This window comes from Trachemys scripta, chromosome 2 (assembly GCF_013100865.1).
Source record: "Trachemys scripta elegans isolate TJP31775 chromosome 2, CAS_Tse_1.0, whole genome shotgun sequence".
Classification (NCBI taxonomy): Eukaryota; Metazoa; Chordata; order Testudines; family Emydidae; genus Trachemys; species Trachemys scripta.
In genome coordinates, this window is record NC_048299.1 from 15,678,661 (window position 1) to 15,692,597 (window position 13,937).

Below are 13,937 nucleotides of genomic sequence, written 5' to 3' on the forward strand. Positions count from 1 at the left end.
GGGGTCCAGAACGACCAGTGAGATGGGCCATGAGAATGGTCCTCTGTCATCTCCCGCCAATGGCCCAAGTCCTGTTCCTCGGCTTGCCCTTGAGGGGGATATGCCGATCTCGAGAGGTCCTCCGAGGAGTGGGACACCGATCTCGATGGCCACGGCGGTGCCGAGAGCGTCGAGACGATTCCCGTGGGCTGCGGTGCCGCACGGTGCCGGTCCGGAGATGATCTATCTCTACGCGGTGCCGGCGATCGGTGCCGGGACCGTGACCGGTGCCGATGACCTCGTCGGTGCCGGGAGTCAGATCTGGACCTCGACGAGGACCTGGAGTATGCCCGGTGCCGGGAGCGGCCTCTCGACGTCGAGCGTCGACCGTAGCGGTGCCGAGAACTACGTCTCGACGTTGATCGGTGCCGACGATCATAGCGGTGTCGAGACGTAGAGCGGTGCCGCGAAGAAGATCTTGGCCGCGAGTACGACCGGTGCCGAGGCGATATTCGGTGCCGGGACTGCGAGCGGCGTGGGGACCTGCTTCGGGACCTGGATCGGTGCCGAGGTTCCAGCCCTTGCGATGGAGGGCGCATCAAGGCAGGTTTCCCCCTCGACTGTACCGGGCGAGTCAACGGTGCCTTCGGTGCCGGTGGTTGGGGCGGTGCCGGCTCTGTGAGAGCTATTAAGTCTCTTGCCGCCTCGAAGGTCTCTGGAGTCGACGGGAGGCACTGTATAACCGCCGGTCTCGGTGGAGACGCTATCTGCACCGGACTCAACGGCTTCGGCGCCGGAGTCGACGGTGCTGGAGGCACCTGTTTCCGGTGCTCCACCGGCGGACGCGGCTCTACCCCCGGCACTGGGGGAGCCGGCGTCTTCGGCACGGAGGCCCCCGTCTTATGGGCTTTTTTATGCCCTGGGGATAATGAACGGCGCCTAGGCACTTGCTGTGCTTGCGGTGCCGACAAGGTCCGGTGCCGGGGAGGCTTGTCCGACGCCACTCGCGTGGTCGTCGTGGCCGGTGCCGCCGGGGCACTGCGCACCGAGGCGCTAGGTGCCGGGGCCTGACTTGTAGATGGAGCGTCAGGACTAAGTGCCGCCTCCATCAGAAGTTGCCGGAGCCGAAAGTCCCGCTCCTTCTTGGTCCTTGGTCTGAAGGCCTTACAGATCTTGCACTTATCTGTTTGATGGGACTCTCCCAGGCACTTCAGACAGGAGTCGTGCGGGTCGCTCGTGGGCATATGTTTAGCGCAGGAGGCGCACTGCTTGAAGCCGGGAGCTTTGGGCATGAGCCCGGACCCGCGGCCGGGGGAGAAAGGGGGAGACGACCCCCTTAATCCCCTGAACTAGTATAACAACTAAACAACTTTTACAAACTATTTTAACTATTTAACTATTTAACACTAGAACTGTAACTATAACTGCTAACGAACGAAGCTAGGGAGAGTGGAGAACAGCTATGCCGCGCTCCACAGTTCCAACGACCGTCAGGGGCGGTAAGAAGGAACTGAGGGGGCGCCGGGTCGGCTGGGGTATATATTCAGCGCCATGAAGGCGCCACTCTAGGGGGCTCCACAGCCGACCCGCCGGTGTTGCTAGGGTAGAAAATCTTCCGACGATCGTGCACGCGGCGCGCACACACCTAATGGAATGGATATGAGCAAGCACTCGAAGAAGAATTAAAATTTATTCGACATCAGGCAACCAGACTCCACACTAATTTTTTTTTTAATTCATTTAAAAGGTTTCTTTGCAATCAAATTTTGAAACCAATTTTCAGAGAATTTGGGAAAAAAAGTGACACCACTACTAAGCTCAGTACAGAGATAATACACCACTATCCCAATAGAACGCTGTCCTCGGGAGCCAAACAATCTTACCGCATTATAGGTGAAACCGCGTGATATCGAACTTGCTTTGATCGGCTAGAGGATAGTATTGCCACCCTTACTTCTGTGCTGCTGCTTGCAGAGGTGGTTCTTCATTCAGCAACCGCCACTCTCCAGACACCCAGCTCTGAAGGCAGTGCAGAAGTAAGGGTGGCAATACTGTGACCCCCACTAAAATAACCTTGCAACCCCCCTGAAATTCTCCCTTTTGGGTCAGGACCCCCAATTTGAGAAATGCTGGTCTCCCCCATGAAATCTGTAGAGTATAGAGTAAAAGCACATGAAAGACCGGATTTCACAGGAGGAGACCAGATTTCACTGTCCGTGACACGTTTTCCATGGCCATGAATTTGATAGGGCCCTATACATAAGCATATGGTGTAGATTGCTGGTAGGGCAACATTTGAACCAAAATGTTCTGAGAAAATAGCCCAATGCTTCTTGATTTTTCTGACAGACACCTAAATGAAACATTAAAGTTAAAAATGTATATTACAAACTTAGGACCTGATCCTGAAAGCCCTTCCTCTCATGACTAATTGTTATTTGTTCAGATAGCCCCAGTGAAGCCACATGAGAAGGAGACTTTGTAGGACTGGGCCTTTAGGAGTTGAATAAAATGACAGTTTAAACTCTGAAGTATTATCTCTGTTTCTTTCTCCTTTGCGCCTCACTCCCCCCAAAGAGGCAATCACTATACCAAACTAAAGAATTATTTAAACAAAAGTTTAATTTGAATTCCAGTTAAACCATTATAAATACGTACCACCTACTATTAATAGCTGAACATATACCCACCTGTTGGCTCAAATAAGGCTTGGACATCAATGTCATCTGGTAAGCCAACTAAACTGAGTTCATCCCAGAATTTGACAACCTGATCATCAGAAGCAGTTTGAGTGCTTACACTTGTACATGATGCTATACTCTGTCGAGGTCTCTCTCTGTAGAGAAGGAGAGAAAAAATGTGGGTAGGTAACTCTGCAATTAAAACAGTCTAAGTTTATAACTCAATTAGCTACGTGATTTTTAAATGATCTAAAAAACCCAGAATGCCTCAAATGAGCTTTCCTAAGTGTGATAAAATATACATCAAAGAAAAAAAAAGGGGGGGGGGAAATAGCCCAGTTTCTTGAATTTTGACACAGTATTTATATCAATAGGAGAAAATGAAGAACAATGCTTTCAGTTAAAAGTCATATACACCACAAAAAATGACTGTGTTAAATGGCCCTTTGTCCAGTCTGACCGTCTCATTGTTCAGGATATACATACTAAAATTTTTCAAACTGCATTTTTTATTTGACTTGCTTCATCTCCAGAAGACAATTGTTAGGTAAGTACAGGCAGATATAGATCCAGGCAAAGAAGGGATATTTCTCTGGGGAAATGGGAAAACCTGGAACAAAGAGAGGGAGGTGGTATAAACAGAGGGTGTCAGCTGCAGCTTTCTTATGGTTTCCTCTCTGCAACCTCGACAGCTGGTCTGTGCTATAGCATTGACAATATTCTCAAAGGAGACTCTGCCCTACCAGACAGTGGTAAGCTGCTAGGATAGCAGACAGCTAGTGTGTATGGGGGAAGGGTGAAAAAGGCCAAGAAGGGAGAAGGTTATATGGCAGCAGATGTCTTTGTCCCACACAACCGAAATTCACAAAATAGCAAAGTGTAAGAGAAAGAGGGTAGAAAAGGAGAATTTAATGACACAAAAAGCACTAGATTATGATGAAATGGAAGAATCTATCAAACCTATTTAAAAAAAACCCACAAACAACACAGTATACTATTTGAGCACAGGGTATCCTTCTTTCTGGCTTTTTAACCCAACTTACCAAAAAATTATCCACTAAACATCAGACTCACTAACCCATTAACCAGAGAAACCTGACTCCCTCAACCCCACTTAAAAATAAAGTTTCTGCCTTGGATTTTTAAAGCATGGCACCAAGCCTTACTGAGATGTCTAGTCCCCTCAGCTACCATAGTGGTTGCCATGGAAGGGGGTGCTGAAAATTGGGTCGTCTCAATCTTTTATTGGTTCCTTCTTCATTAGGGCCCTACCAAATTCCCAGTCCATTTTGATCAATTTCACAACCAGAGGGTTTTAAAATTGGCCACTTTCACATTTTCAGATGTTTACATCTGAAATTCCATGGTGTTGTAATCATGGGGGTCCCGACCCAAAAGTGGGTTGTGGGGAGGGGGTCACAAAGCTGATATAGGGAGTTGCAGGATTTCCACCCTTACTTCACAGCAGCTGCGTAGCTTTCTGCAGCTGGGGGAGATTCCCAGAGATGGCTCTGATCTCACCCGTGCTGCTGGGAATCTTCAGAGCTGTCAGCAGCCACAGAGCTTCCTGCAGCTGGGGGAGGTTCCCAGAGGTAGGTGGGTCTGATCTCCAGAGAGTGGCCGTGCAAGGGAAGAGGAAGTCCTGTCCCACCCCAGCCCCGAGGGGACTAGCAGTCCCCAGCTGGGGCACTCTCAGCAGCATGGGGGAGATGAGACCCACCTCCACCTCTGGGAATCTCTGAGCTGCAGGAAGCTCTGTGGCTGCTGCCTTCAGTCTGATCTCCCCACAAGAGCAGCCACGAAGGAGAAGTCCCGTCCCTCTCCAGCCTGGCAGACTAACAGCTGGATCCCAATGAATGGTAGGAGCCCCCAGCTGGGGTGCCCCCAGGCCTGCCCTGTTCCGCCCCTCCAATAGCTAGATTTCACTGGGGAACTCTGATTTCACAGTCTGTGACGTGTTTTTCATGGCCGTGAATTTGGCAGTCCCCTATTCATTAATAAATCAAGCATATGCCTCCGTGGCTGTTCATAGATGTCGACAGTGGCAGCAGCATGAAACTGCTATAGTTCTTGACAGTTTCATGATGCTTATACCCTTCTGAAAAAGAACAGTGAACCTGACCAAATTTATGTTAATTTTACCTTATTGCTTGGTAAAGCTATGAGCTACAGCAGACAACAGAGCTGTGTGCTGACTTAAGAGTGAAAAATTCTCTCATTTTACATTTTGGCTTATTTCGAAGGTTACCTCCAGAAACATAAGGGCAAGGAGACGGGTGTGTGTGTGTGTGTGTGGGGGGGGGGGAATGTAAGTGAAAGCTTAAGCTGTGCAAAAATTGATGGTTAAGACCCCTCCCCCCCACATCTGTCAAGAAGAGCTTCTCTCTCATTATTGGTGAGTGGGTAAAGTTTTCAATCCTTGGCACTAAGTTATATCCTAATGACTTATGTCATAACAAAAAAAAGTGTGCAACATCAGAAATCAAAACCTTCAAGACTAAAACCTATTACTATGAACAAAATAGTCGCCTTATGAACTGATGTATTAAATTAACCCATTCTACCCCAAAAGGGCAAGTACCCCTAGATGCAGTCAAGCCAGATACTATTAACATAGTAATTCAGTTAACAGGAGCCTATCTAAAAAAGAATTACACATTCATATCAGATTTTATAATAAGGAAATCTGAGTAACTGTTTTTTTTAAATTTGTGTTTATAGTTCCTTAATATCAAATGAATAAAATCACTGCCAGCTTTATATAGAGATTCAGCATTCATACTTACTTAAGGGCTATTAAACTAAAATTTATCTAAACTGAATAAACCTAATCTGAATATGAATTTAAATTTAAATGTCTACAGTACTTTTAATGTTACATATGCCTTGATAATTCAGGATTCCTTAAAATGTACCACCTTAAATCCTTTTAAAAGGCTGCCTCTCTTTGTTATTGTTTCATTTCCTACTTCACTTCTTCACTGTATTGGCAGCAGTCCAAAGCTAGCAACCAATCAGAAAACTCCAACACAACAATGCTTTAGTACTTAAACTTGGATGTTAGCCAGCATGGCACTTGGGGATGATTACATCATCACCCTCAAGGGACAGAGCTGTTTAGTTGTTCCAAGCTAAATTAATTTTGCAGTTTCCCATAGGCTACAAAAACCTCTACTAATCAGCCAGCACAACTGAATCCACATATTAGCAAGACAGCTCTGAAACAAGAACACATCTAACCATGGTAACGGCAAAAACCCAGAATTATAAAATCCAAATATATATTAAGAAAAATCTATTCCATTATGCAAATACTAAAAAAATCTGCATTCTCAGTTATGGATGTATTTTAAACTTCATTTCCATAAATATATTCAATAACCTTTCAGCATGGACCATACAGGGATGTGTACGTGAATGTAATTGTTCAGAAATAGCTATTAAAAAGTGCTGTATTGCAAAAGGCACCTGGGATACTACTATACTTCAATGGATTAAAAACAGAACATTGACATACACAAAAACAACCAACAGAGTTCTAATCACAGTAGAATATACTGTATTCACGTAGCACGTTGCTTTTCACAGTCACAAGGATTATTTTTGGAGGGGGCCAAGGAAGAAAGATTACAAGGTGATACGCACAAATGTCTTGTCTCCCCAATGTACACAAACACAACAGTTTACAAATCAACTGGTTAATTGGTTACTCCTCTTCTGTTCTTTTGCATGCTCTCTCTAAGATATTTCAAGAGTACAAATACATTTGTACTTTTAAAGTAAGTCTGTCTCTTACTTTTGTACTCTCCAAAAAAAGAACACATTCTCACTTCTAGGGGAAAAAACCTTAACAATAAGTAACAGAAGAAAGATTGCTATTTTTCTGACATGGTTTGCAATTTTTCAAACACAGATTAATAATACTAAGCATCATGTGGTTTTAAAATAATTTCAAATTTTCAAATTATTCACTTATCACTGCACAATGTTTGCATATATGCTTTCTGGCCTCTCTACAATAAATCAACAACACAACAAAATCATGACAGAAGTTTTTATGATGAAACAGACTTACTTCTTCTGTCCCCTTTGTTTGCGTGGCACTGAGTTTTGCCTTGGAGTTCTCTCATAAGCTCCATCGCTGCTGTCGTTGGTTTCACTCTTACTTAAAGGCTGGTTCTTCCCGGGGATGATAAACGCTAGCGTTGGACTGAATTGTTTTAATTCTCCTTGTCCTAATGAGCTTCGTTCACCACAGTAACAAAAGGCGCAGAGTTGTTCGCTGCAAAGCAGAGGAAACTTTTTTTAAACCAGGATAATCTGGGGGATTTCCTATTAATTGTCATGTTTTGTATCAATCTGACTTTCCTCAAACAGAATGCAAAGTACAATAAATAAAATATAAACAATAATTTAAAGTGAATCTTTAAATAAATTTGCAATTTAACTACTAAATATATTATTTAAAGTTAGGTAACAGTAGTTTTGGTTTTTTTCCACAGAACTCTGTTAACAATGTAGAAAACACCCAAGTTAATAAAGATTTTTTATTTTTCCTATGCTTAAAAACCCTTAGTCTATCAAGGGAAAAAAACTTCACATATTCTACTGTATCCAAAAGGTGTGTGCAAATCTAAATGGTGGTGATTGAAAGAAAGGAGTGGTGGGGGAGAAGGGGAAAGAGATGAACTACCTTATTAAAATCCCATATCCACCAAAAAGATAATATAGTGGAAAACTCACCGCACTGACACTACATACACACACACACACACACACACACACACAGTGTGTGTACACACACGTATACCTATAACACAATATGTATAACATATAACCATGCATCTACAATACAAATGCATGCATTATCTATTGTATACAAAACATCACTCACACATTTAAAAAAAATAACGGGAAGATAGGAATAACGGAACATTCACAGCAATGACTACATAAAGACAGGTTATAGCTACATATCATATACAAATACATATATCCATTTAACACAAACACTGTAAAAATACAGCAGCCTAAACTTATATTTGAGGAAACTTACAGGTATTTAGTGCGATGACCTGTTAAGTTATCCCTGAATACGAGATTGCAAATAATAAACACTCAAAACATAATGACAGTTCTGACAGCACTCCTTGTGTCACATCATATGGAGGTTACTGCACAATATTTCTAAAACAACCACATTCACAAACCTAAAATGTGAACTTTTTAAAATTTGCATAAAAACTGTGTAAAGAGAAAAATCATTTAACATGTTTTTACACCTAAGTGAGCAACTTTTTTAATGTGTATTTATGTCCCTGTGATCCCCAAAATGTGCCTAAGGGAATCTGGCACTTGGGTGGAAGCCTGGTTTGGAAAGAGCTCAATTTAAATAGAATTTAAGCACATCTCTGAAGTGGCATATTTGGACTTTGGGAGCAGTAAGTTGAAAATAAAAAAAGTCCCCTGGAGATCCAATTACAGTACAGTGTTCACCAGGACTTGGAAAAAATAACAGATTGTCTGCACTGCTAGTCAAGGGGCTGGTCTACACTACAAAGTTAGGACAGCTTAACTACATTGCTCAGGGTTGCAAAAAAATTTGACACTGTGTAATATAATTAAATCGACTTAAGCTCCGGTTATAGACACTGCTGGGTTGATGGAAGAAAACTGTCAACCTTGCTACTGCCTCCCGGATAGGTGGACTTACTACACCAATGGACAAACCCCTTCCATTGCTTTGGTAAGCAGCTACACTACAGTGCTGCAGCTGTGGTGCTGCAGCATTTCTAGTACAGACATACCCAAAGTCAGGCACAAGCAGCAACAACAGCAGAATGAAGAAAGAAGAACTAAAAAGGGAAAAGTTGCAGCCTGGAACAAGAAGAACAGGAGTACTTGTGGCACCTTAGAGATTAACAAATTTATTAGAGCATAAGCTTTCGTGGACTACAGCCCACTTCTTTGGATGCATATAGAATGGAACATAGAATGGAACAACTCTCAGAGTTGGTAAGACAACTCCCACCTGTTTATGCTCTCTGTATGTGTGTATATATATCTCCTCAATATATGTTCCATTCTATATGCATCCGAAGAAGTGGGCTGTAGTCCACGAAAGCTTATGCTCTAATAAATTTGTTAGTCTCTAAGGTGCTACAAGTACTCCTGTTCTTCTTTTTGCGGATACAGACTAACACGGCTGCTACTCTGAAGCCTGGAACAGAGGACTATGACAGTCCAATACAGCCATTTAACCTTGACTTAACGTACTCTGAGACTGGACAAAATCTTGCCCTTACAATACAATGCCACTGGGGAAGGGAAGATGGGGAAGAGGACTGGGTGCAGAGAAGGTCCCTGAGACATCCTGCTAGCACACAGCGGTCTGTCTTAGATGGAAAGGCTGAACAGGAAGACATGATTTTCTGGAGCACTTAACAGTGGCCCAAGAAGCAGCAACATGCTACCAATTGTACCATGTATGTGGAGTTGGCCATGCCAAACTGGCAGACCACAACCTTTTGGGGACAGGCTGCTTCAACAGGAGCTTTAGCTGGATCCCCCTCATAGCATTCAAGAGAGTGCTAGAGAAGACCCCATCCTGCTGCTCTAGGAGAGAACCTTAGAACATATTCATGCCCCATGTTGACCCATCTCCAGCCCCCAGTGATCCTGCTTGACACGGGACAGGTGTTGGCCTATACTTACAAAGTACAACCCACAGGAGAGATTTTGCTCATAACTGAGTACTAGGCAATGGATTAATTTCAGAAATCTTTACAAGAATCTGCCTGAAGACAAAAAATGTTTTGAAGAAAGAAAAACCTAAGTTCCATGAAGAGGGCATAAAGATGAGAGAGATCTCTCTTCCAGGCTGTAAATGTAAATGTAATTTCAAATGTTATATGGCAGAGCAACAAATTAGTAGCTATTCATATTTCAGAGAATATGGCTCGATCAGAGTATTAGGTGAAAACATGCGAGTTGCCCTCATACACACAGCTTGCAGATCAGGTGGCAAAATTATTTAGGGTAGTCAAACCTAAAGAGGACTGTGAGAGACTTCAAAGGAACTTAACAGTAGGTGAAAGGGCAGCACACTCGCTGATGAAACTCAGCGTTTACAAATGCAAGTTTTCCACATTGGAAGGAATAATTTGAACTACTCATACACATGTGGCTGGTCTATAAATTAACTGGAACAACTTACAAAAGTTGTTGGGATCATTGTGAATAGTTAAACAAAAAAACCTGCTCAATGTAAAACAGTCAAAATTGCAAACAAAACATTACGATGCATAAAGAATGAAATAGAAGATATTTAAAATATGATGCTATTATATAACCCAGTACTGGTGCACTACTGGACTTTCTAGGTTTGGAGACAGATGCAGGGTCTCTGCTGCAGGTTGCAGCTTTCCCAAGCAGCAATAGGTTGAAATTAACAAAATTAGTCAGTTTCATGACTGCTATTCAGAATGGTGTGCACATCTGTGCAAATGTAAAGAATCATGTCAGTTTCATGCTACTGCTTGGGAAAAGCTATGAACCACAGCAGCTGATGTAAGCACTGGTGTATCCAGAGAGGAAGAAAAAAAGCAGCAGCCTTGGTTTAAGGGCCCAGTAACAGACACACATTCCCCCATTCGGGAGCCAAGAATCTGGGAAGGAATCGAACAATAGAGATCCTACGTTCTCTCAGAAGCCAAAAGGACTCTAGGATTGAGGCAGAAGGAGAAAAAGAAAGCTTCTCATTTCTAAAAGAAATATGGAGCAATTGGGCTTCAACTCTATCAAGTATTTAATAGCCAGACATTTAAATGAAAGATACCCCCCAACCACACCAGAACCCATGAATAGAATCCTAGTAGGAATCTCCGAAGCCTCCACTTCTCAGCGGTTTGGAAGGGAGGTGTGGGTGTGTGTCGCGTGCGCACACATTATTCATGGAAGTCTGCCTTCTCATCTTCTGTGCTAACCTAGGAATAACAGATGCAGGGCTTGTCTACACAGGGAGTTATTATTCCAGAATAGCTATTCCTGATAAGAGTAGCCTCATTCTGAATTAAGTTAATCTACAGGGATTAAACTAATCTAGAATAAGAGCATCCACACACTGAGTTAATCAGGAATCGCTATTCTGGAATGTAATTCCCTTTGTAGATACTCCCTTACCCTTTTAGCTAATTAGTGTTTCGTAAATATTTTAAACCCTGTCTGTATAGACAAAGGCTAATTTCTTTTACTAACACGTGAGACAGAGACAGACAATTTAAAAATACAAGCCCTTTCCCATATATCAATATTCAGCTTATTTTAAGGGAAGTGGAGAAGAGATCTCAATTCAGACTGAAGACAGCGGAGTTGAGGAAACTCAGCGACTCATAAAATCAAGTCCTGTGATCAGATTTCAGATGTTTACAGAACAGAGTAATATTTTAAAATGGGGATAATGAGCAAGTTAACATGCCACCTACTGATCTCTTCATAATTTATTGAAATGGAAAAGCAAGCAGACCACTATTATACCTATATCTTTATGCTGTTCCAGATATTGTTAAAATGGATAGAAATTCATCATTTAATTCTTCAGCTGTTTGGGCCAAATTCTGTTCTCTTATATACTGCTTAAAATCCAGAGCATGGCCCACTGCCATTCAGGATGGAATAATAATACTGCTTTAGGCCTAGTCTACACCTAAAACTTAGGGAGGTTCTACACTTAAACATTACAGCATGATAGAAAGTCTTCAGTGAAGATGCTACCTAAGCCAACATGAGGGCTTCTCCCACTGGCGTAGGTGCCGACCTCTCCAAGAGGTGGTAGCTATGTCGACAGGAGAAACCCTCCTGTCGACATAGCGCTGTGTTCACAGGGGGTTACGTCATTATAAATACGTCGCTCAGAGGTGTTGATTTTTCACACCTGTGAGCAACGTAGTTATACCGATGTAAATTCATAGTGCAGACATGGCTTTAAATTGACCTAGCTTTGTCACTCCAGGCTGTGAAATATTCACACCCTTAACAGTCATAGTTAAGACGACTTACATAGCCCTGCTGTAGACGCCGCTAGAGGAATTCTTCCATCAACCTAGCTACTGCCCTCAAAGAGGTGAAAGAAAAACTCCTGCTGCTGCTGCAGGAAGTGTCTATAGTTGTGCCATTGTAGAGCTTGTAGTGTAGACTCTTTGAGAAGAGAGAAGCTATCAAGAGTGTTTCATATTGTTTGTTTCTCTCTCTCTCTCTCACACACACACACACACCATAAAAAATGGCATCAATGAGGACAACTAGAATACAATATACTGCACAATGGTAGTTAGGTTGGGAAGGATACTTTGATCGAGGGCAGTGGGTATGTCTACACTGCGTTTTAAAACCCACAGCAGTGAGTCTCAGAGCTCAGGTCTACAGCCTTGGGCTCACGCTACGGTGCTAAGAACAGCTGTGTAGACATTTGGGCTTGGGCTGGAGCTCAGGCTCTGAAACTCACCTAGGCTCCCCAGGCTTCAGAACTTGAGCTCCACCCCGGGTTGGAACATCTACACTGCTGTTTTTAGTGCCACAGCACAAGCCTGAGCCTGTACACCTGGACTCTGTGATTCACTACCACGGCTTTTAAAATGCAGCATAGACATACCTAGTAAGGATTATGTCTGCTCCTAGTCAAGGGCCTGTTGAGAAACCATAAATGGAGACCCAAACTTCCAGCTGCTAAACCTGTACCCTCTACCACAAAACCTAGTGAGCTCGAAAACATGCTCAGTAGAGCAGCTTGACCTTTTAAGTCCCTGTCCCTCAGGGCAATCTGAACCAATATCCATCCCAACAGCAGAACCTACCCAAATCCCTGACAACAAACTAAGATGCCAGTCACATTTATTGAGTCCTCCCACTCATCCATGTTCCAACCAGAAATAAAATTACCACCAAAAAAGCCCTAGAATGAACCAATGGAAAAGGTTCTGGTTATGGAGGAAAGGAGAAAAACAATCATGGTTTCCTCCACTCAAGTAGTGACATACATTCATTAGAGGCACTCCTAAAACACAGACTTTACTGTTCAGACGATTTCATTTCAGCACATGCAGTATGGTGTAAGTGGTTGCACATTATTCAGTTACAAGAGAAGAACAAGCTCTTCTTGCTTGCTCGCAAACAGTCAACTAGAAAATGAAGGTACAATTCACAAATTAACACAAAGTTAAGGTTGCCCAATAGTACCTTTTCCCGTTCGCCAAAGTCAAGTGCACCTCTACTTAAACCTCTGAAAAGCCAGACATACAACATGGGAAGTGCATACCAGCCCCACCCTGAAAAGCCACTGGCAAGATACCATTTCAGCCATGGCTGCCCTGTGGCTACAACAAGGAATGACAATGTAAACGAGCCTTTTCATGTTGTATGCTGTGCCCCACATAATTATATTCATTCCTTTGTCTGCATGCACTCCAACTGCTCTTTACTGTGTTAGGAACAGCCATACTGACCGGTGCCGGGATTACTTGCAGAACATTATCTCATCTCACATTCAGCTATGAAGAGAGTTATATCTTCATCCAAATGGATCACTAACTTTAAGTCCAGGTGCACTCAACATTCTGCAATAGCATGAGGCACTGAAGTCAACCTTACCTCAATGTTAATGAAGTTTTTAGGCAGTTAGTTTCTTTTGGCTTTTTGAGGATGGGGGGAGCACATCAATGGGAGACACCTGGAGTCTTCCTGGAAACTCTTCATTCCCATTTTGCTATCAGCTGTCCTCCTCCTGGCCCCTTCATTCTCTCCCTGCCCAATAGCAGAGGAGCAACATGGAGGAAGGAAGGTGCTAACCAGTGGGCTGTTAGGAACACATCTCCTAGCTGGAGGCAGCAAGGGGAGATGGAGGGGAGTCCCAGACTCTGTACTCCACTTTGGGGTCCAGTGTTAGCAGGGAGCGTTCTGCACAACCCTCTGAAACACAGGAGGATTGCAGATGTGAAGTCTCCCATTCATCTCAATGGTATGTGCTCAGATAAATCAGAACATCTCATGGAGATGAAAAGCCTGACGCAATACCTCAGACACATAAACTGATCCATTCAACTCAATGGACATCCTTCTTTCCCAAACTCTCCTCCAGCCCCTATTGTGCAAGAAATTTTCAAGACAATTTTGCTATCAATGGGAGTTTTAGAACAATTTACTTACTAAAAGCAGTTATTTCTGGGAAGAGAAGGAGTTAGATTGTACCTGAGGAACCCATTGACCAAATGACCCAAGCTTGTG

At 43.3% G+C, this 13,937-nt stretch overlaps 1 protein-coding gene across 1 annotated transcript in view; it reads right to left on the reverse strand.

The window, feature by feature from the left end:
• Window positions 1-13,937, reverse strand: part of KMT2C (lysine methyltransferase 2C) — a 328,785-nt gene that overhangs the window by 208,098 nt on the left and 106,750 nt on the right. Inside the window, exons 5-6 of the mRNA XM_034759976.1 lie at window positions 6,736-6,942; window positions 2,670-2,815 (exon numbers count right to left, since the gene is read on the reverse strand). Of these exons, the coding sequence (XP_034615867.1) occupies window positions 2,670-2,815; window positions 6,736-6,942 (353 nt within the window). The remainder of the gene's footprint in view (window positions 1-2,669; window positions 2,816-6,735; window positions 6,943-13,937) is intronic.